Source organism: Pangasianodon hypophthalmus, chromosome 18, assembly GCF_027358585.1.
Source record: "Pangasianodon hypophthalmus isolate fPanHyp1 chromosome 18, fPanHyp1.pri, whole genome shotgun sequence".
NCBI classification, from domain to species: Eukaryota; Metazoa; Chordata; class Actinopteri; order Siluriformes; family Pangasiidae; genus Pangasianodon; species Pangasianodon hypophthalmus.
The window spans coordinates 3,503,855-3,526,423 of record NC_069727.1 but is presented as its reverse complement, the minus strand read 5'-3'; the positions used below and the strand labels follow the sequence as shown (position 1 = coordinate 3,526,423).

Genomic DNA, 22,569 nt, shown 5'->3' with positions numbered 1-22,569 from the left:
TGAAAGGAGTAATTTCATGCTAGGTATCATTTATGCTGTTCTGTCGCCACCTAGTGGTCATCAAACCTAATGACAATTTAAGGACTCGTAGCTCACCACGAAAGCTCTGTAAACACAAAGTCAATAGGCGTCACGTGTAAAGAAATGCATTAAAATTTTAAGTGGGATTTAAGTGAATTCTTACGACTAAGATTTGGATTTGACTCTAATAAATGTATATTTTGTGATGATATTGAAACCACGGAACATCTGTTTTTTCACTGTATGTATGCGGATGCTTTATGGTCTGATATTCCTGACTGGCTTTACCCAAAGCTACCTCACCTTTAAAGTTTCACTGTGAAGGACATTATCTCTGGACTTGTAATGAACAATAACAAAGATGACTTCCTTGTTAATAATGTACTTCCGCTGGGAAAATATTATATACACAAATCCAAGTACTTGAAAGTTAAACCAACGTTTTGTGCATTTTATTATGAGTTTATTTCTTATACAAAAGCCCTCAAAGTGATGAAAAAGAAAAATGCAATAAATCTTTTGTCCTTTATAGAAGAATATGAGTTACAGGAAAAACCCTAGCCCCCCTTTTATGTTTTTTTTTTTTTAATAAATATATATGTATATATATTTGTATTTCTTCATGCACCTGTTCAGTATATTCTAATGTAAAAATGTACTGATATTGCCACGTTGTTTGTCCATGGCTAATTGCTTAAAAAAAAAAAAAAAAAAAAAAAAAAAAAGGGGCGTCACGTGACAGTAATGCTGTCAGTAATGGGGGGGGGGGGGGGGGGGGCGTGGTGTCACGTGACTCTCTTTAAAAACGCCTGAAGTTGGGCAAAGTTGCAGAAAGTTGTTGAGAAAAATCCATTAAAACAGAACAAGTGGAGACACAGAGAGAGAGAGAGAGAGAGAGAGAGAGAAGATGGACACGGTGTTCTCTATGCTGAATGGAGACCCTGGAAAACAGGTGATTTAAAAAAGCTATTTAACTTCAATATAAAAATTATATATATATATATATATAATTTATTCTGAAAGAGTATTTTAACAGCAGAGACATCAAAAATTGTTAGTCTGGTTGTTTTGTTAACTGTGTGTGTGTGTGTGTGTGTGTGTGTCTTTTGTAAACAGAATTATTGAGCTGATTCAGCAGAATTCTGTACAAAAGCTCTTACGGAAAGACTTTAAAACAATGATGCAGTTGAACTTGGTTTTTTTTTAACGTCTAAAAAAAATTAAATATTTTATTTGATCATATTATTATTATTGGTATATTTTATCATATATGCTTTATAATTTTATATCATTTATTTATTTACTGGCTATTGAGTTTCTATCTATCTATCTATCTATCTATCTATCTATCTATATATCTATCTATCTATCTATCTGTCTGTCTATCTTTGATTTTGATTTGGGGGCATGCTTTTCTAGGAAAAGGGTGGTGTGATGTGGCCTGCTGTGAAGCGGAGTTACTGTTACCACCCCAAAGTTGATTTATTTTTCCCCTAGCCGCACCTCCTGAAGTGTATTACACCACAGCAATTTGCCAACACTTACAATTTTTGATTTATTAAAGAACATCACATTGTACTTTTTATCCATTTATAGTTACATTTAATGCTGTGGAATATCCATGATACGTTAGTTACTGTAATCATTTACATTATATTAACTGTAAACACTCATTCCCTCACCAGCCTGTCTTTATTACTGTTATTATTAACAACAACAATAACAACAACAGCAACAACAACAATAATAATAATAATAATAATAATAATCTATCTATCTATCTATCTATCTGTAAATCCGACTGTTTTTGCTAAAAGGCTGATTATAGTTCATGCTGGGGGTGTGTGTGTGTGTGTGTGTGTGTGTGTGTAGGGGGGGTGTTTGGGGTGTTTGTGTGTGTGTGTGTGTGTGTGTGTGTGTGGGGGGGGGGGGGGGGGGGGGGGCGGGGGGATGTCATGTCGGATCAGACGTAAATATTTCTTACTCATGTGAACGTAAGAGTGTAATTCCGAGGAATGTGAAACTGATGACAGTCATGAGTTCATAAATGTGGTAACTAGGTCGCTGTGCTGCTGCAGGTGAAGTGTGTTACGTTACATTACTGTACAGCTTGTAGGATTAGTTCGAAGTCTTGTATGTGGTCTGATGTGTGAAAACGTTTTGCATGTGGATCTAAATCTAGACAACTCTGATATGTGTGTTTTCTTAGGAGCATAGACGCCTTCTATGCTTCTGTATACACATTCTGTGCTGTGAAGTTCATACACACTGTATATTACGATCCTCTCTCTGCTTTATGTTCCTCACATAAGAATAACTCTGGTGACCAGGCTGCCTCTGGCTTTCCGCAGGGCTCCATGTACCTGGAGGAGCAGATTAACAAGTCAGGCGTGCTGTCGTGTATTTTCTCTCTGAAAGAGGGGGTGGGAGCGCTGGTCAGAGCCCTCAGGCTGTTCGAGGTGAGTGTCTGATGTTTTCACTTACACACTGCCTCTTACATGCACACATGGATCTACTGATCTTTAGTCAAAACATCCAAAAGCAGGATATTATGGTAATATGGGTATGTTTATGAAGAATATTCATTTTGTGGTATTAAAAGAAAATCTTCAGCCGAAAATTAGGGATCACCTGCACAAAATTCTCCAGTTTTAAATGGGAGAAAAGTTGCCATTTTCAGTGATCAGGTCTTACGTAATATCCAAATATTGAATCCTCAGTTGCGTCAGGGTCACAAGCTACACTCCAAATATTTTCCAGGGGAGTTTTATTCATATTGGACTTTCCACTTTTGTTTGTTTTTTTGTTTGTTTGTTTGTTTTAACACCTATTGTCCTTTATTTCTGGACACACCGTCCCCATTTTTTCTAACCTTGCTGATGTGAATAATTCAAAGAGCTCACTGATGTGTCTAGATACAGAATTACAGATGACTAATTTCCTAAATAAAGTAACAGAAGTAGTTCCTGGAGCAAGTTAGTTCCTGATGTCACTTCTGTTATAGCAGCAATAAACAGTCGTTCCCTCCAACCTTTGTTTTTTCTCTCTCTTCTGAAGTTAATAAGACAAAAAAAAAAGCAGCTTGTCGTTAGTGTGACTGCAAAGTGTAAATATCTCAGTCCTGAAAAGTTACAGCTTTACCTCTGACCTTGACTGTTACAAAGCACTGACACTGGAGACTCCTTCCTTAAATATTACTGTAAATAAACATCTCCTTACTGAAAATGTCACTATATAAACGATTAGGCATGCTTTAATGTGGAACATCCACTGTATATGTCCCCGTGAATGAGCTGTTACTATAGAAACGGTAGCATATTAGAACGAGGGCATTAATATAAACATGTGATTTGCAGCTGCATTACTGTCAGAGCTGCTGTTATAGAAAATTAATCAACACCTTCTGATTCTGACCAATCAGCATTCAGAATTCAACAGCGCTGTGGTTTAAGACAATGTTACATATAGGGTCTAACAGTGGACCAAAACATCTGTATCGTTGAGTGGCTTTGGAAGAAAAGACAAAGATAAACACCAGGAAAAAGTTCAAATTGATTGATGTTTGATTGATGTTTGTCATTTGTCCTTATTTGGGTGCAGTAAGTTTGGAAGGTTACAAACTTGCTGTAACCTGTGTGGCTGAAGTCCATTACAAACCTAAGCATGAACACACACACACACACACACACACACATACTGTACACTCAGTGTGTTTCTATCCTGACCTTAGATTTGCTGGCTCATTCCCTAGGCAACACGCCACTCGTATCAAAGTGCACATCTTGCTTTGGGATCGTTTCTACTTGTCTATGTGCAAGCCTACGCTCAGCCTGAACTTTGCATCTGACAAAACATCTGTGCTTTCTTGAAATACTGTAGAGTCAGAGAGAGGTAGCGGGTTCCTACACTTGAAAAAAACAAACAAACAGACATCTCTGGTGAAGAGCTAGTAAACATTAAAGGCTTAGTCTTAGCCTATGAGATCTCACAGGACATGATCCACCCCCTCCTCCACCCCAAAACTGTGATATAACTCTCCACTGGCACGGGCGCCATCTCCAAACTCCCGCCCCCAAATCCCCCCACCCCCCCAAAACGCCCCGAACATGCTGCACCATGTGACTGCTTTGCCCGTTAACCCTGAGTTAATTAAAGTTTCAACCTGAAAGGACAGGTTTACATCATCTTAAATCCACTCAGAGAGGTCAGAGGACATTTCTGCAAACTGTGTTTCAAACAGCAAAAAGAGGAACCATGCGATTAAAGCACTAAAGGTGCTGAATGTAATGGAGTACAAAAGCTGGTGTCCTCTTAGGATAAAATGAAGAAGGTGAAGAAATTTAATTGCTCATCCCCAGACAGTTTACAGATAGGTGTTAGGATAGAGGATATCAGGTAGCAAGAATGGGCCAGAGTGTATGTTTTGGATATTAAAGCAATACACAATAAGTAGAAATGACAATTTTGTTCACATCAATGATTTTTCAGTTTATTGGATGCATACATTACATCTACAGTACTGTGCAAAAGTCTTAGGCACTCTATTTTTTTTTTTTAGTACAAACTTTGTTATAGATGTTTATTTTCTGACTTCTATATTATTGATTCAGTACAAAAACATTTTAGATTCCAAACATTAGTTTTTCCAGCACAGAATGAAATGTTGCAGAAAAAATGTTTGTATGTCAGTAAAGAAAGCAGCAGATTCCATAAGAGACACTTTTCAGATAAAAACAGAATGAAGGCTGCTGGGTTTCGCTGCAGAAATAAGAAGCGAGTCCGACAGTCAAAGTCTCCAGAAGAACTGTGGCTGCTTCTGCAAGATGCTCAGTAACACTTCCAGCTCATTTCCTTAGAAAACTGCAAAACACTGCACCTGAGAGTACTGAAAGCAAACGGTCATCACACCAGATATTGACTTTGTATCATTTATTACTGTTTACTGCTCTTTATAGGACTTTTTTAAATGGAGAAACATTTAATTTCATTACTTTTAAAGGCGTCTTTGCTCTACAGCATTTCTTTGTATGTGCCTAAGACTTTTGCACAGTACTGTATGGCATGCCTTTTCTTAAACTGTAGAAATAACCATAGCAAACTTAACAGTGTTTATTTCTGGTTTTGTGTTTGCCCACTCATATCCACCACTCAATCTTAGTAACTTTTTTTTTTTTTTTAGTAACTTCACATCATCACACCATCACATCAGGTCGTATATCCCTGAAAAGTTTGTTTCCTGATATATATAACAATGTATGTGTCATTATGATATACATGTCAGTTTGCTTTATAAACCTTATAAACTGCACTAACTAGAGTAAAAAAAACTTCAATCACATTGTATTTTTAAACCCATTTACCTCAAAATCATATTTTCGTGTATTCAGAAAAAAAATGAAATTCCTGAAATTTCTAAATGTTCTATTTTATCCCTAATTAGATAGCTATTACAGAGGAATTTGCCAAAATGTTGATTGTTGGATTTAGGATAAATTTCTTACTGAAAACTGGTATAATTTTTTTATATAGTAGTGCATGGTATTTTCTGGAGTAAACAATAAATGAATGATATTTCGACAAACTTTTCTGCAAATGTTTATCACTTAGGAGTGAAATAAATATTTAAATTCTAACAACATCAGAAAACTAGATATATAATTTTTTTAAAGTATTTAAACAAATCTTTAGGCAAATTTGTGTTCATATTTAGAAGAAATGAAGATTTCACAATACAAGAGAACGTTTTTGTTCATTATGTGTAAATAAATTCGAAAAAGTAAAGAGGAACATTTTTCTTTTTTCACTCAGAAAGAATGGTAGGGGCACAAACTTTTGCACTCAAACGTAGCATCAGTACATCAGTCCAGAAGATAACAAATTATATAACAGTTACAAAGTTTGATCATTGAGAATATCTGCAAATACAGCTTTCTGTGTTCTTTTTCTTTGCAGAATTATATACACAGAGTAGTAGGATGCCATGTGGATGCTGTAACGTGTTAATAAAGTCACATTTTTAAAAACAGAATCATATATATATATAATATGAAAGTCCAATCTGTATTGTGTTGTGGCCGTCGTGTGAAGGAATGCAGCATCCATATGGATTCAACTGCTTCCAGATGAGGAAAGAAATTATTAGGAGCGTTCTGGTCCGCCTCCTGTACGGACCTATCAGGCGGCAGTGCCGTCCCTACCCTTTTCTAGATAATAAAATATAAATCAAAAACACACATCTGCTTTAAAAACAGTTTTATGTGCCTACGACAGAATGCAGCATATGTCCTTCCTCTGTTTGTGCATGGCTACATACAAGAGAAACAATAGATTATTTCATATATTGTCTGTATATACGATTCAGATTATTCCTGTCAGAATGTACAAAAGTATACACACACACACACACACACACACACACACACACACACACACTCTCTCTCTCTCTCTCTCTCTCTCTCTATGTATGTAAATATATGGCTAAACCAAATGCATCATTTCCTCTTTAATTAACTGAACTGCACGCAGAAGAACAATATCATGCAAACTTCTGGAATCCTGATCAAATCATGAAGTTGTTCTTCTGCTTAAAGCAAAATGTGGCTCGAGTTACACACACCGCATATAACGAAGAACAGAAACAAAACAACACAGCATCCCCTAGTGTCCAAAAAAATACCCCAACATACTGTAAGTTATTAAGAAATCCTAAAGATCAAGACCACAGGCTGGGGAAAAAGACCAGCATGAGTGTGAAATCTATGCATTGTCTGCCATAATTATGCATAAACACTAATAATTTGGTTATAAGTTACACTTATAGTTACACTTTACAAAGAATGAGGACATGACTACATAATGTCAGGACATATAATGCATTATAATAGCTGCTCATAAAAACAGTGTAGACACTAATATTGTATTATGTATGTACTTATAACTACATTTTACTGTATATGCAAATATTATGTACATATTTATGTAAGAACACTTCCTAAGAATTCATAGCATACACAATAACTCATAATGCCTCATAACTCTAATATTTAGTTATAGTTACAGACATAACACTTTATATAAGCATGAGTATACGACTGGATAAAGTCAGGTTACATAACGCATTATAGTGCATTATTGTCATGCGCATGCATTATAAAGTGTTATGCATGTACTTATAAACATATTTTTGTATGCCGAATCACGTAGTTATGTAATAACCTTTCCTAAGATGCAGTATTATAATGCTTGTATAACATACATGGTATACAGCTTAATTTAACTTAATAAGTTCACAAAAGTTAATATAATTGTGTATAAATGTTGATAATTTGTCATTTGGCAAATAATTACTTATAGTTACAGTTATAGATTCAGGCATAACACTTTATAAAGCATGAGGTTATATGTATAATGTGAGGTTACAAGATAATATCTGCTCGTGAAATGTTAATATTCTGATGCACTATAGCACCTGCTCTGGTATAGTACTACTGTACTGTGTACTATTACGTAACCTGATGTTATGATGTCATACCTATGCACTATAAATGGTTATAAAGAAGGTTATGACATTATGAAGTCATACAGTATGCATGCCTTATAAAGTGTAATGCATGTAATTAAACTGCTTATTTGCTTATACAAATTTAGGTCTGGCATTCCAAGGTGTTTATGTCACGTAACACATTATAATGCATTATAAATACTTTTATTCATGCAAACCTTTATGCAACATAAAACAAAAGTATCACTTTCAAGTAATGAGGGGGTGAGTCTCCTAATTTTGACCCCCTAAATAAAGAAAAAAGACACACAAAGAGACAAAAAAAGACAACAACACGAATTTATTTGAATAATGAACTCTAAAATATGTTTTTGACAGCAGTGTCAGAAAGTCACATGTAAATTATACGTTTAATCCCCTCTACAATGGGACATACCATGTTTAAATTACTGGCAAAGCAGCTTTCCTTATGAAAATGCATTTGCTGTGAAGAGGAAAAGTACAGGCGAGACTCAAAAAATTAGAATATCGTGCAAAAGTTCATTTATTTCAGTAATGCAACTTAAAAGGTGAAACTAATATATGAGATAGACTCATTACATGCAAAGCAAGATAGTTCAAGCCGTGATTTGTCATAACTGAGATGATTATGGCTTAAGCTCATGAAAACCCCAAATCCACAATCTCAGAAAATTAGAATATTGTGAAAAGGTGCAATATTCTAGGCTCAAAGTGTCCCACTCTAATCAGCTAATTAAGCCATAACACCTGCAAAGGGTTCCTGAGCCTTTAAATGGTCTCTCAGTCTGGTTCAGTAGGAATCACAATCATGGGAAAGACTGCTGACCTGACAGTTGTGCAGAAAACCATCATTGACACCCTCCATAAGGAGGGAAAGCGTCAAAAGGTAATTGCAAAAGAGGTTGGATGTTCCCAAAGTGCTGTATCAAAGCACATTAATAGAAAGTTATGTGGAAGGGAAAAGTGTGGAAGAAAAAGGTGCACAAGCAGCAGGGATGACCGCAGCCTGGAGAGGATTGTCAGGAAAAGGCCATTCAGAAGTGTTGGGGACTTTCACAAGGAGTGGACTGAGGCTGGAGTCAGCGCATCAAGAGCCACCGCACACAGACGGATCCTGGACATGGGCTTCAAATGTCGTATTCCTCTTGTCAAGCCGCTCCTGAACAACAAACAACGACAGAAGCGTCTTACCTGGGCTAAAGAAAAAAGAACTGGTCTGTTGCTCAGTGGTCCAAAGTCCTCTTTTCTGATGAGAGCAAGTTTTGCATCTCATTTGGAAACCAAGGACCCAGAGTCTGGAGGAAGAATGGAGAGGCACACACTGCAAGATGCTTGAAGTCCAGTGTGAAGTTTCCACAGTCTGTGTTGATTTGGGGAGCCATGTCATCTGCTGGTGTTGGTCCACTGTGCTTCATTAAGTCCAGGGTCAACGCAGCCGTCTACCAGGAGATTTTGGAGCACTTCATGCTTCCTTCCGGAGACGAGCTTTATGGGGATGCTGACTTCATTTTCCAGCAGGACTTGGCACCTGCCCACACTTCCAAAAGCACCAAAACATGGTTCAATGACCGTGGGATTACTGTGCTTGATTGGCCAGCAAACTCGCCTGACCTGAACCCCATAGAGAATCTATAGGGCATTGCCAAGAGAAAGATGAGAGACATGAGACCGAACAATGCAGAAGAGACGAAGGCCGCTATTCAAGCATCCTGGTCTTCCATAACACCTCAGCAGTGCCACAGGCTGATAGCTTCCATGCCACGCCGCATTGAGGCAGTAATTGCTGCAAAAGGGGCCCAAACCAAGTACTGAGTACATATGCATGCTTATACTTTTCAGAGATCCGATATTGTTCTATGTACAATCCTTGTTTTATTGATTGCATGTAATATTCTAATTTTCTGAGATTGTGGATTTGGGGTTTTCATGAGCTGTAAGCCATAATCATCTCAATTATGACAAATCACGGCTTGAACTATCTTGCTTTGCATGTAATGAGTCTATCTCATATATTAATTTCACCTTTTAAGTTGCATTACTGAAATAAATGAACTTTTGCACGATATTCTAATTTTTCGAGTTTCACCTGTAGGTATCTAGCATTTTTAAAACAGCTAGCTTAAAATTTAAATCTAAATTAATACGGCTGCGTGTAATATTATGCAATATTATGTATCTAGTAATCTGTTTGATTCATTATAATGTGTGTTATATTTCCATAATCATGAAATCATATAACAATGTACATTTATATCAAAATGCAACATTTACACAATACAGCAAGTGTAATGAATTAATGATACAATTCTAAATTCAGTGTATTCTGCTGTAATCGACAGGAAAAGGGAATCAACCTGACGCACATCGAGTCACGGCCGTCGCGCATGAATAAGGACGAGTACGAGTTCTTCATCAGCGTGGACACGACATGCTCAAAGGCCCTGGACGAGGTCATCGACAGCCTGCGCACGCAAATCAGCGGTCAAGTGCACGAGCTGTCACGCAACAAGCAGAAAGACACATGTGCGGGAGTGAGATCGCCCTTTACAGACACCTTAGCGTATTAGCGTAGTGAAATATGTGGGGGCACAAACTTATGCACATACACACATGCATAGACACAAACACACTTCCATGTTAGTTTATACGAGACATACAGTATTTAGTCAACGTGGAATAATAAAGTGTTTAATATGATTTATGTACAAATAACGTCTCTACACCTTCAGGCCAAGATCTATCAACATACATCATCACGCAAAATATAAACATATAAACGCGTCATAAAATTCATAAATCATGAACATCATGTAGCTGATGTAGCTAACCGCCTAGATAGCTGTTTCTAAGAATTTTTTTCTCCACATCTTGCACAATTTTTAATATCTATAGTCTCTTTAGTCATTATTTCTCAGCAATGTAGTTTATCTATAGCACCATTTTTTATATATTTTAAAAATAGGTAGAAATTACAATTGTCACTGGCAGTAGCTCAGTTAGCTTGCTAGCTAGCATCCTAGCCTAGCTTATTCGCTAATAGTTTGCCTAAAGCCTATGCGTATTTTATATGATCACAAATGATATAAATTTACTGCTGTACTGAGAAGAAGTCTTTTAAAGAAAGAAAGAAAGAAAGAAAGAAAGAAGCAATCAAGCAAAGAAGTGAGTGAAGAAAGAAAGAAAGAAAGAATCAAACAAACAAACAAACAAACAAAGAAGTAAGTGAAAGAAAGAAAGAATCAAACAAACAAAAAAGAAGTGTGTGAGAGAAAGAAAGAAAGAAAGAAGCAAACAAACAAACACAGAGAAGTAAGTGAAAGAAAGAAACAAACAAACAAACAAAGAAGTGAGTGAAAGAAAGAAAGAAAGAATCAAACAAACACAAAGGAAGTGAGTGAAAGAAAGAAAGAAAGAAAGAAAGAAAGAAGCAAACAAACAAACAAACAAACAAACACAGAGAACTAAGTGAAAGAAAGAAACAAAGAAACAAACAAGCAAAGAAGTGAGTGAAAGAAAGAAAGAAGCAAACAAACAAACAAACAAACACATAGAGAAGTTAGTGAAAGAAAGAAAGAAACAAACAAACAAACAAAGAAGTGAGTGGAAGAAAGAAAGAAAGAAAGAAAGAAAAAGAAGTGAACTCATTCACACTGGTACTTTGTGTGTAATTTATGACAATAATAATAAAAATTGTAATTGTTGGCAGATATGTGGTATACGAGGTGGTATGAGGAATATATGAGGAATAAAGCAGTTTGGGACGTGCTGTTAAAGTAACTAGTTCTCATCACACCACTCCATCACTGATTATTTTCCTGTAACAGCACAACCCCAGGTGATCTACAGGCCACATAATGACATTACAGCACCGGCTTCGTAGTTGTGTAGCTGGTTTTAGCTGAAACACCAGCAACGCTACGAAGAGGAGTTAAACCCACATGAGCTGAATAGGAGTCAGTATGATTTGAGGTTGGAGTTTGAGTGGCCACTTCTCTGCACAGAAAGCCAGGAACAACACAAACACTCGAGAGACACACAATACAACAACATATACAGTAACTGTACGCACTACACATGAACACTTCTGAGCACGAGAGGACTGAGCAAACAGATGAACCTGCATCAGGAGCTGATGTGTCTCACTCTCTGGTGTCTCACTCTCAGTGAGGAACAACAACAACTAATCACTGGTGTCTTGTGGTCTCCACAGTGCCGTGGTTCCCCACAAACATCCAGGACCTGGACCGATTCGCCAACCAGATTCTGAGCTACGGGTCTGAGCTGGACGCCGATCACCCTGTAAGGCACAATGTGTGTGTGTGTGTGTGTGTGTGTGTGTTTGTGTCTCCACTGTCACCCTGAGGACAGTCTGCTGATACCCAGTTTAAAAATACTAAAAGAAAATCCCTAAAACTCTCAGTAATCAAACTGAAAAGTTCTACAGTGTTCTGTAAAAGTGAGTGCAAAAGTTTTCAAGTTTTCATGGATTTCTAGCTGAGTAAAATTTTATCTCCAAAAAAATAGAACGAATTCCAGTTAAAAATGTAAAAAATAAATAGATTGATTAATTAATTAATTAATTACAACTAAACAAATAAATACATACATACATACGTAAATAAAGAAACATAAGGCAAAAGATCCGGAATTAAAAATGTTGAAATGTTTCAAATAAAATTTACTATTAATATCGTAATTTTAATTTCCTTAATTTTCCTTTTAAATCCTTCAAAATGTTTGCAAACTTTTGCATTGAGTTACATATTAGTGCTTTTATTTAATAAGATAAATTTAAATAAATGTATTAACCATGAATTTTAGCAACGATACATGATAAATAATGTAACAGCATAATAATTTTTAGGTTTAATTTGTATAAATGCCATTTTTAAATAAAGAATCTAATAATTATACAGGACGTAAACATTAATGTGAGAATTAATGCAGGTGGGTTTTTTTTTTTTTTTTGGAAATGAGAAATGAGCATCAATTAATAAGTCAAAATGTAATTTTATAATAATAATTATTATTATTATTATTAAATTAATTAATAAATTCATTTATTTTTTTGGTTTGTTAAAGTAGCTGTTAGTTAATAGAACTTTATTGTGAAAACATTTCTAAATTTAGATTTAAATTTTTGGGGGAAAAAGACTTATAAAGATAGAAGTACAAGATTGTGTGCTTGTGTGCTGTCTTTAGTTTTTGTTTTGATGCGTGTGTGTGTGTGTGTGTGTTGGGGTGGGGGTGTTTTTGAGGGATGCGTAGTTCACACGTGTGGCGCTAAAGGACGCCAGCGGCGATGACGCTCCATCCTTGGTTCTCTATTCTAATGGAAACAGCCGCCTCAAATTGATGTCATCACTTTAATTGAGCCCCTATAATTATAAATAATTGCACCCTTTCCAGTCGCCATTAAACCCAAATGCATTCATCATGAGCAGCAAACACTCTACAAAGGCTTCATTTGAATACGCCTTTCACCGCTTTTCACCGGGCCAAGCACCAAAGATGAATCTATATATATATATATATGTATGTGTGTGTGTGTGTGTGTGTGTGTGTTGGTCTTGGACTTGGTTGCCTTTTGGTTGTCAGGCTCTGAGGCTCTGACATTGTTGTTTTGTGTCATTGGCAGGGATTTAAGGATGAGCTGTACAGAGCCAGACGAAAGGAATTCGCTGACATCGCCTACAACTACAGACAGTAATTATTGATCATGCGAAAAACTTCTCTCTATTCTCTTTTCTCTTTCTCTTGTCCTCTCTCCCTCCCACAGGGGCGCCGGGCCACAGAGACCCACCCCAGCTCCAGCTCTTCTCCCTGAGTGTGTTTTTGTGTGCCTTTTATGGAAAATTACCCCTGACCAACAAAAGGGGGGAAATGACAGGGTGCCGGTGCGCACGCCGCTTTGTCATCATAATAGAGCTGCATTATTCACATGAGCACTACAAAGGCCAGGAGTGCTCAATGAAACGCCCACTATGGAAACACGCATTTACATAGCAGTGTGGACACACACACACACACACACACACACACACACCGTGCTGACCATGAGCCCACTAATTCCTCTCTAAACCTAGAAAATGTCACATCCTTCTAGTTTATTATCAGAGTGTAGCTTCCTCTAGCAGTTCTGCCTGAAATCCTCTCTGATAGGAAAAATTCTGATATACAGATTTACAAAGAACCTTTAAAGGTTCCTTCAGAGGAACCATAAGGATTCTAGGGAAAGCCTCTGTTAAAGGGTTCGTCTTTATTATTTGGATAAAATTTTATTTCTAAACTTTTTCCTAATTAACAAACCTTCTGTTGTACGGTTCTGTTTAGAACCTTAAAACCAAAAACACTTCTTATGGTTCTAGATTTGACCTGCAGTTTTAGCTGAAAGTGCTGTAGGTTTTTAAATAGAGCATTAATGCTTCCACTAATGAGTCCTTTAGGGTTCTGTATTTTACCTTTTTTATGAGTGTAGCTTCCAGAAAACTTCTACTTAAAGCCTTTGTGATAGGGAAAGCCTCTGTTGTAGGGGTCTACAAAGAACCTTTAAGGTACCCACCAGAGGGACGAAAACGATTTTAATGGTTCTAGATTTTACCGTAATTTTTAAGAGTGTAGCTTCCTACGAGAGTTATACTTCCACCCTGTCTTGTAGGCAAAACACTTTTATATGGTTGTACAAAGGGATCCATCAGTTAACCCTTAAGGGTTTATTTCTAAAAGTGTTGATTTCTACAGGAGATTTACATGGAACCTTCTCTGTTAGGGAACCCTTCTGTTGTAGGGTTCTATAGAGAACCTTTAAGGGTTACTGTAGGTTTCTATATTTTACTCTTTTTTTCTAAGAGTGTAGTTTTTCGTAAAAAGGTTCTAAATTAACACATTTTTTTATAGGGAAATACTCTGTTGTAGGGTTCTACATAGAGTTTTACCTTAAGGGTTCTAGGGAAAGCCTTTGTTATAGGGTTCTTATTGTATATATATACATATTGTATATCTTATTATATATTTTCAAAAGTAAGCACTTTCAAAAATATATATCTTCCTACAAGAGTTCTACATGAAACTTTCATTAATAGGCAAAAGTCTGCTATACGGTTCTACAAAGGGTTCCATCAGTTAACCCTTAAGGGTTCTAGACTGGACGTTTATTTCTAAAATTGTACATTTCTGCAGAGGATTTCCTGATGGTTCTCTCTGATAGTGAAACCTTATGTTGTAGGGTTCTACACAAAACTTTTAAAGGTTCCTTTAGGGTTGTATATTTCACAGTTCCACCAGAGGAACAACAATTTTTATGGTTCTGGATTTGACCTTTTTTTCTAATAGTGTAGCTTCCTGTATGAGTTCTAATTGAAACTCTCTCTGAAAGGTTTTAAAAATCTTTATTGGTCTTTTTTAGAGTCTTTTATGGTTCTATATTTTATCTTTATTCATTCAAGTGTAGCTTCTAAAAGTTTTCTACTTAAATGAAAGCCTCTGTTGTAGGGTTCTTCAAAGAACCTGTAAGTTATCCATCAGAGGAACAAGGAGAAAAATACTTTTCTTGCAAAAATATGTGCGCTTTCTCTAAGCTTTTTCATCCTACATTAATTCATTTACAATGAATAAACTAATTTTATAAGTGTAAAGTATAAAGACAATGGAGAACTATTTACAGTTCCTTGGCTCTAGGAGGTAAGTTTATTGTTCATGCACTCTCACCTTAATGTTTTTCCCTGTTTTGTCCGCAGTGGTCAGCCGATCCCACATGTGGAGTACACGGAGGAGGAGAAGGCCACATGGGGAACTGTGTTCAGGGAGCTGAAGTCCTTGTATCCCACTCACGCTTGTCGCGAGCACAACCGCGTCTTCCCTCTGCTGGAGGAGTACTGCGGCTACCGCGAGGACAACATCCCTCAGCTCGAGGAGGTCTCCAACTTCCTGCAGTGTAAGGCTCTGCACCAATATAGTCCCATTCAGGCCTCCTTGGTAATAAGATCAAGTGTCTGTAGGAACATGAGAGCAAATTTAAGCTTGAATTTAAAATTCACAGACTTTTATATCACTAAATATGAAACTGGTTATTAGACATATTGACTGTTGCTATGACATCAAATTAATATCAATTACAGATGAAGCAATGTGAATAAAGTGCAGATCATGATGCGGATCATAGGTAAGGAATAAAACACTTGAAAGGAGGATATTATGGGAAATTAATCAACAACAGAATGTTTTAATCCTCTTATACCACAGCAATTTGCCAACAAATATATTTTATCCATTTATAGTTCTATTTAATGTTCACGAAACCAGTTATTTCCTGTTATCACTTGCGTTATAGCAGCTATAAACGGTTCCCTTTTTCAGATAAATAAGACAAAATATTCATAATATGATAATACTGAGTTTTCGCATTTTTCCCAGCATGCACCGGTTTCCGTCTGCGCCCAGTGGCAGGGCTGCTGTCGTCTCGAGACTTCCTCGCTGGTTTGGCCTTCCGTGTGTTTCATTCCACCCAGTACATCCGGCACGGATCCAAGCCCATGTACACACCTGAGCCGTGAGTAGACACACACACACACACACACACACACACACTCGCGCCCTTAACCACTAAGCTATCACTCCCTCATATAAGCTTTCAGTTGATTAAATTCACTAGTAAATTGATTCAACTACATGTAAAAAGGTAATAAATAAATAAACTTGATTTCAGAGACATCTGCCATGAGCTGTTGGGACACGTTCCTCTGTTTGCGGATCCTAGTTTTGCTCAGTTCTCACAGGTTTGGTTCTTCTTTTACATGAATACTACAGTTTATTACAGAGAAAATGCAATATATCCATATATTTGAGTGCCACATCATGCATAGCTTTACTTTGAAATGATAAAACCAGCAAGACATTTAACATGCTGCTTGTTTAGGATTTTTGTGAAACCATATGTCTTTCTGATGCACATTCAAATCATTTAACTACAGAATGCCAAAGGGGGTGAAAACCTTTGAGAGTAATGATAAAGATACTTGCTGACTTGTGTTTATCTTTGAATGAGTATTCAATAGAAAAATACCAATATAAGAACAAATTGTAAAATATGGGTCCTTTTGTTTTTTAGGTTTTTTTCCCCACTCAGAAATAAAGGGGGGTGTAAACTTTTGCACCGAGAAAATAATATCTTAATGTTTTTCTTTCTTGACAGGAAATTGGTCTGGCGTCCCTTGGAGCCCCTGACGAGTACATTGAGAAGCTTGCTACAGTGTGTATTACGTAGTTATACTTAGTTATAGTTGATCTAATGTAATGTAATGTAACGCAGCGTAATATAACGCAGCGTAATGTAACATCAAAAACAACCTTCCAGACACAACGCTAACCGTATACTAAGACTAATCGAGAACATATTATCCAACGTTATTCTAGAAAATTTGTGTAGGTTCCTACAGGAGTTCTCTGTGAAACTATCTCTGACAAGCAAAACTCTACTATAGGGCTCTACACAGAGTCTTTACGGTTTCCATCCATGAACCCTTACGTGTTGTAGGCAAAACCTCTGTTATAGAGTTCTTAAAAAAAACACCACATTTTATTATTTTAATAACAATTCTTATTTCTTAAAAAGTTTTTATTTGGGACCCTGTCTTATAATGAAACCTTTTATTGTCGGGTTCTATTCAGAACATTTAAGGGTTTCACAAATGAACCCTTTGGGGTTCTATATTTTACTCTAACACTCTAACAAGATTCCTACTTGAACCCTCTCTGATACAGAAACACTCTATTAATGTTTTTAATGGACACTTGGTTTTAGATTTCACCTTTATTTCTAAAAGTGTAGATTTCTACAGAGGATTTACGTAGGGTTACTCCGAGGTTCAATTTTATTTGTATAGCGCTTTTAACAATGGACATTATCACAAAGCAGCTTTACAGAAATAAATACATTAAATTAAATTAAAATAAATTTGTAAATATGTGAATTTATGCCTAATGAGCGAGCCAGAGGTGATGGTGTCAAGGAAAAAACCCCTGAGAGGACATGAGGAAGAAACCTTGAGAGGAACCAGACTCAAAAGGGAACCCATCCTCATCTGGGTGATAACGGATAGTGCGATTATAAATAAATCCCTTCTATAACTGTGTACTACATGGACAAATAGTGCAATTGTGCAACCAGTAAATTCATCACAGTCCTGAGTACAAAACTGCTCTTGGCAACCGCAGCCCCAAAGCCACCTCAGCAGTCTTAGTCCCTGCCATCACAGTACAACTCTTCATAGGAGATCCCCAAGCCATCTTCAAAAAGTGTATAAAAAACACTTTTTATAGTTCTAGATATAAATAAAGATTTCCTATGTATCCTATAGGGATTCCTCCTTTTGTAGACCTATTTTAATCATTACCAGTTCTCTCCCTCAGTACCAATCTGGAAGAGTGAGGGCTAACACTTGCTAACATAAACTTATATAAAATAGTTAGCCTAATGTTAGCTAGCTTGCTAGGTTTTAAACACATAATCTTAGCCTAACATCGACTAGGCTAGCTACAGAAGTCAAATAACTGTTGTTGGAGAGGTTCCTTTAGCTAAGCTAACTATTTAGCTGTCAAAGTGCAAAGTAAAGTGCAGTGTTGTGGTTAGGTAGCTGACTAGCTTAGCTATTGTAGCTAAATCAGGTTATGCTAATTCTGGGGTTTTCTTGTTCTTCAGCTTCAGCTTTCTGTGTTTGTAGGTTTACTGGTTTACTGTAGAATTTGGGCTTTGTAAGCAAGGCAGTGACATAAAGGCCTACGGAGCAGGTCTGCTCTCATCGTTCGGGGAACTACAGGTGAGAAAGTCATTCCCATTACTAATTAATTACCTCCATTAAACCTAATGTTCATTTGGAGCCTTTTTCCCTGGTGCTGGAGAGGTTTATTTCTAAGTTTTCTGATAGCACTGGCCAAGTTTACGAGTGATGCAGTGTTGATTTTTCTCTTCATGTTGGACCCCATGGCTATCCTGTTCTCTATCAGTGATACGTGATAGCACTGATTAATTAGAGTATAGTTTTAGTCATACAGTGCTTTTTCTTAGTAATTTATCAACACATCTGATGAAAATGATGATATTCTTGATAGATTTCTATATTTACATTGTCGTTGTAATAAACATAATAGCTATGAACAGCTATGCTAAGTGTAATTACCATGTAATTTTAGTCAAATATTAATTTTTCTTAGTTATTTATTAACACATCTGAGGAAAATGTTGATATTCACAATACATTTCTACATGTACATTATCTGTATAACAAAAATAACAGCTATGTACAGCTGTGCTAAGTGTAATTATGGTGTAATTTTCATAATACTGTGCCCTTTCTTAGTAATTTATCAACGCATTTGAGGAAAATGTTGATATTCCTGATACATTTCTATGTTTATATTATCTGTATAACACAAATAACAGCAATATACAACTATACTATGCATAATTACATTATAATTTTCACAATACTGTGCGCTTTCTTAGCAGTTTATCAACGCATCTGAGGAAAATGTTGATATTCACGATACATTTCTATGTTTACATTATTTGTATAACACAAATAACAGCTATATACAGCTATGCTAAGCATAATAAAGTGTAATTTTCATAATACTGAGGAAAATGTTGATATATCTGACAAATTTATATGTTTACATTATCTGTATAATAAACATAACAGCCATATATAGTGATGCTAAATGTAATTTTAGTGTAATTTTACTCATACTGTGGCTTTTTTTGGTAATTTGTCAACGCATCTGAGGAAAATGTTGATATTACCAACAAATTTCTATATTTACATTGTTTGTATAATAAACATAAAAGCTCTATATAACAATGCTAAATGTAAATACAGTAATTTTAGTCACACTGGGCTTTTTCTTAATTCTGGGAATTTAATTTTAACGAAAATTACATTAGTTAATTTTGTAAGAAATTTATCAACACGCCTGAGGGAAATGATACTGCTAACAAATCAACATTGTTAACATTGTTTGTATGATAAACATAACAGCTAGGTACTAGCTAGGTAAATCAAGCTAGTTAATGGTCAGTGTCCATGTTTCCCAGTTGCCTAACAACAGTGTTGCAACAACTTTAACCACTCGAGATTTTGATTTTTATGGATTTATTGTGCTATGTAGAGTGATCTTTTGCTTGAAAGCAAATAAAAAATTTAGTAACTGTAATACGGTCCAACTAACTGAAGAACTATATTTCTATCCTGCAGTACTGTTTGTCTGACAAACCAAAAATCTTGCCCTTCGAGCCAGAGAAGACCAGTGTGCAGAAATACCCCATCACTGAATTCCAGCCAATCTACTACGTGGCCGAGAGCTTTGAGGACGGCAAAGAGAAAGTCAGGTAAACGTGACTATGAAGGATGGCTCCAACCCTATTGCTGAGAACATTTATCTTATCTTGTCTTGACTGATTGGTGTTTTTCACATATTACAGGAAGTTTGCTGCCACCATTCCAAGACCGTTCTCTCTGCGCTATAATGCCTACACTCAGAGCATCGAGGTTCTAGACAACACAAACAAACTGCGCAACCTGGCGAACAGCATCAGTAGTACGTGTTTAGCTTTGTGTGCTGTTTAAACACATCATGTGATCAGCAGTTTTTAATAGGAATTACTGTTCTCATAGATGAACTTTCAGAAAAAAGGCTCCACAAAAAATTATTCAGACGGTTAAGTGTTTATACATGCTTATTAAAAAAAAAAATTAAGGTTTCTAACATCCTTAGAAAACCTGGTTCCTCAAGGGTTCAATGGAAAGTTAGGTGTTCTTACAAAAAGAAAAAGGGTTCCTCGGTAGTTCTCTAAATAGTTAAGCGTTCTTAAGATAATTTTGGATAGTTTGAGGGTTTTTTTCCTAAAAGGGCTTTATTTTAAACCTTCTCCAATAAGAAAACCCTCTGTAGTAGGATTCTACGTAGAACCTTTATGAGGTCCACTAGAAGGACAAGACAAAGAACTTTTTAGGGTTCTACATTTTACCTTTTCTAAAAGTGCAGTTTCTTTAAAATTTTCTATTTAAACCCTTTTTGGTAGGAAAACCCTATATTGTAGGGTTCTACATAGAACCTTTCAGGGTTCCTCCAGAGGGCCAAAGTGACAAATATGTTCTGTGGCTCTACATTTTATCTTTTTGATGAGTGTAGCTTCCTTAAGTATTTCTACCTGAAGCTCTTTTTGATAGGGAAACAAAATATTGTAGTGATCCACATGTAACCTTTAAAGGTTCTATCAGAGAAACATGGCACCAAACCCCTTAGGGATCTATAGTTTAGCATACGAAAGGGTTCTTACCTTTATTTCTAAAAGTTTAGATGTCTCCTGGGCTCTATGGGAGCCTCTCTGATAGGGAAACTGTCTTTAAGGGTTCCACAAATGAATCAATTAGGGTTTTATATTTTACTGTGTAGTGTACTGGGAAACCCTCTGTTGTAAGATATACATAAAACCTTTCAGGGTTCCTCCAGAGAGTCAAGCCAAAGAACACCTTTTACAGTTCTAGATTTGACTCCTGTTTTTGAAGAGTGTAGCTTCCTAAATGGATTTTTCTTGAAACCATTTCTTGGAACCACCATTCCAGATGTTAAGGGTTCAACTCAAGAACCCTTTAGGGATCTACAGTATATTTTAACTTCCTTATTTTCATGAAGAGTCATATGCTAATCAATATACTAATCATTACTTCTAAGGATACAGGAAAAATCCTAGATAGCCTTAAATGAAAAGGTCTTGAAGAAGCTTTAAAGGATAAATTGATGAATTACAATTTTAATAAAGCTGATCAGAGTTCTTATCATTCCTGTTTCAGGTGAGGTGGGGATCCTGTGCAACGCTCTGCAGAAGATGGAGTAGAACAACTGCAGAACCATGGACAAGATCTTGAAGAACCTGTGATTAAAGAGAAAGTTATGATGTTTAAATGATTTCACAATGTCAAATTCTTGTCCAAATGAGTTTTAAAACCCACCGTGCGCTCATACAGAGAGAAGTTTGATATGAAGTATGCTTGTAGTCTATCTTGTATTTTAGAAAATGTTTATATCCTAGTATTTAAGCTGCAGTTTGTAGGCTGGAATATCTGTAGTCATTAATATAGGTGAAAACACTATAGTTATTTGGTTGGACTATTAAATAATTTGTATGTTTTAATCTTCTTAATTAGTTTGGAAGACTCTTTAAATCAGTTTTGAACCTTATGCATCCTAACATTTGTATTGTTTTTAAATAGCCTGCAATATTAATAATCATTGTCTAATTTGCAATACTTGCTAGAACTAATTACTATTATAATTGAATTTGTTTCTGACTGTTGACCAAACTGTCCTTTTTTTTAGAAAAGGAAAAAAAGGGACTTCCATTTGATGCAATTCCGGGTATATTACTAATTTCCTAATCTAATAGTAGACTTGTGCGTGCATATTTCATTTCAGAAGTAGCATTTCAAAAAACTTATTATTTTTTTTATGCATGAATTTGAAATATTCATACTCTAAATAGGGCACAAAACGCGCGTATTTCCCGTAAATAGCGTTTCCAGTCTCCAAATCATCCGACATTGCGCAGAGAACAGATCTGCCAGTAACCATCATCTCAAAATAACTGAGAATGTGATAATAACAGGCTACATTTAAAGTGGCTGCTCCATATTGTTTAATAAGCGTTTGATAAATAGACATAGAGACATAATGAGCTTAATGTATAATTAGCTTCATGTCACCGCCTCATAGAAATCTTTCTTATTTTAGCTTGTCGTTTTTTTCCCTTTATGCCTGTTTGTTTAATTGTATACAACTGTTCGACGAACATGTTTGTCTGACTATATTGGATAGAAATGATTACAATAAAATTGTGAGAAAATGCATGTGATCTGTGCGTGAAAAGGGTTTAATTATTGATATATTATTGCAGAATATGGATTTTATTATTTTTATTAGCAGTAGGAGGAGAAGGAAGAGGGATATTGCAATATGGTAACAGTAAACCATTA

The 22,569-nt window shown here is 36.1% G+C and overlaps 1 protein-coding gene across 2 annotated transcripts; it reads left to right on the top strand.

Annotated features, from left to right (window-relative positions):
* Positions 1-824: 824 nt before the first annotated feature.
* pah (phenylalanine hydroxylase) lies at positions 825-22,448 on the top strand. Of its 2 annotated transcripts, none has more exons than XM_026923147.3 (13): positions 825-973; positions 2,373-2,480; positions 9,883-10,066; positions 11,754-11,842; positions 13,182-13,249; positions 15,280-15,476; positions 15,956-16,091; positions 16,248-16,317; positions 16,734-16,790; positions 18,262-18,357; positions 19,792-19,925; positions 20,019-20,134; positions 21,391-22,448. In XM_026923147.3, exons 1-13 carry the CDS (start codon positions 929-931, stop codon positions 21,432-21,434), a joined length of 1,344 nt encoding a protein of 447 aa, XP_026778948.1. In that variant the 5' UTR covers positions 825-928; the 3' UTR covers positions 21,435-22,448. The 2 variants fall into 2 exon arrangements, with proteins under 2 accessions (XP_026778948.1, XP_053097647.1); XM_053241672.1 differs by having other exon boundaries at positions 837-973; positions 2,334-2,480.
* The last annotated feature ends 121 nt before the right edge of the window (positions 22,449-22,569 follow it).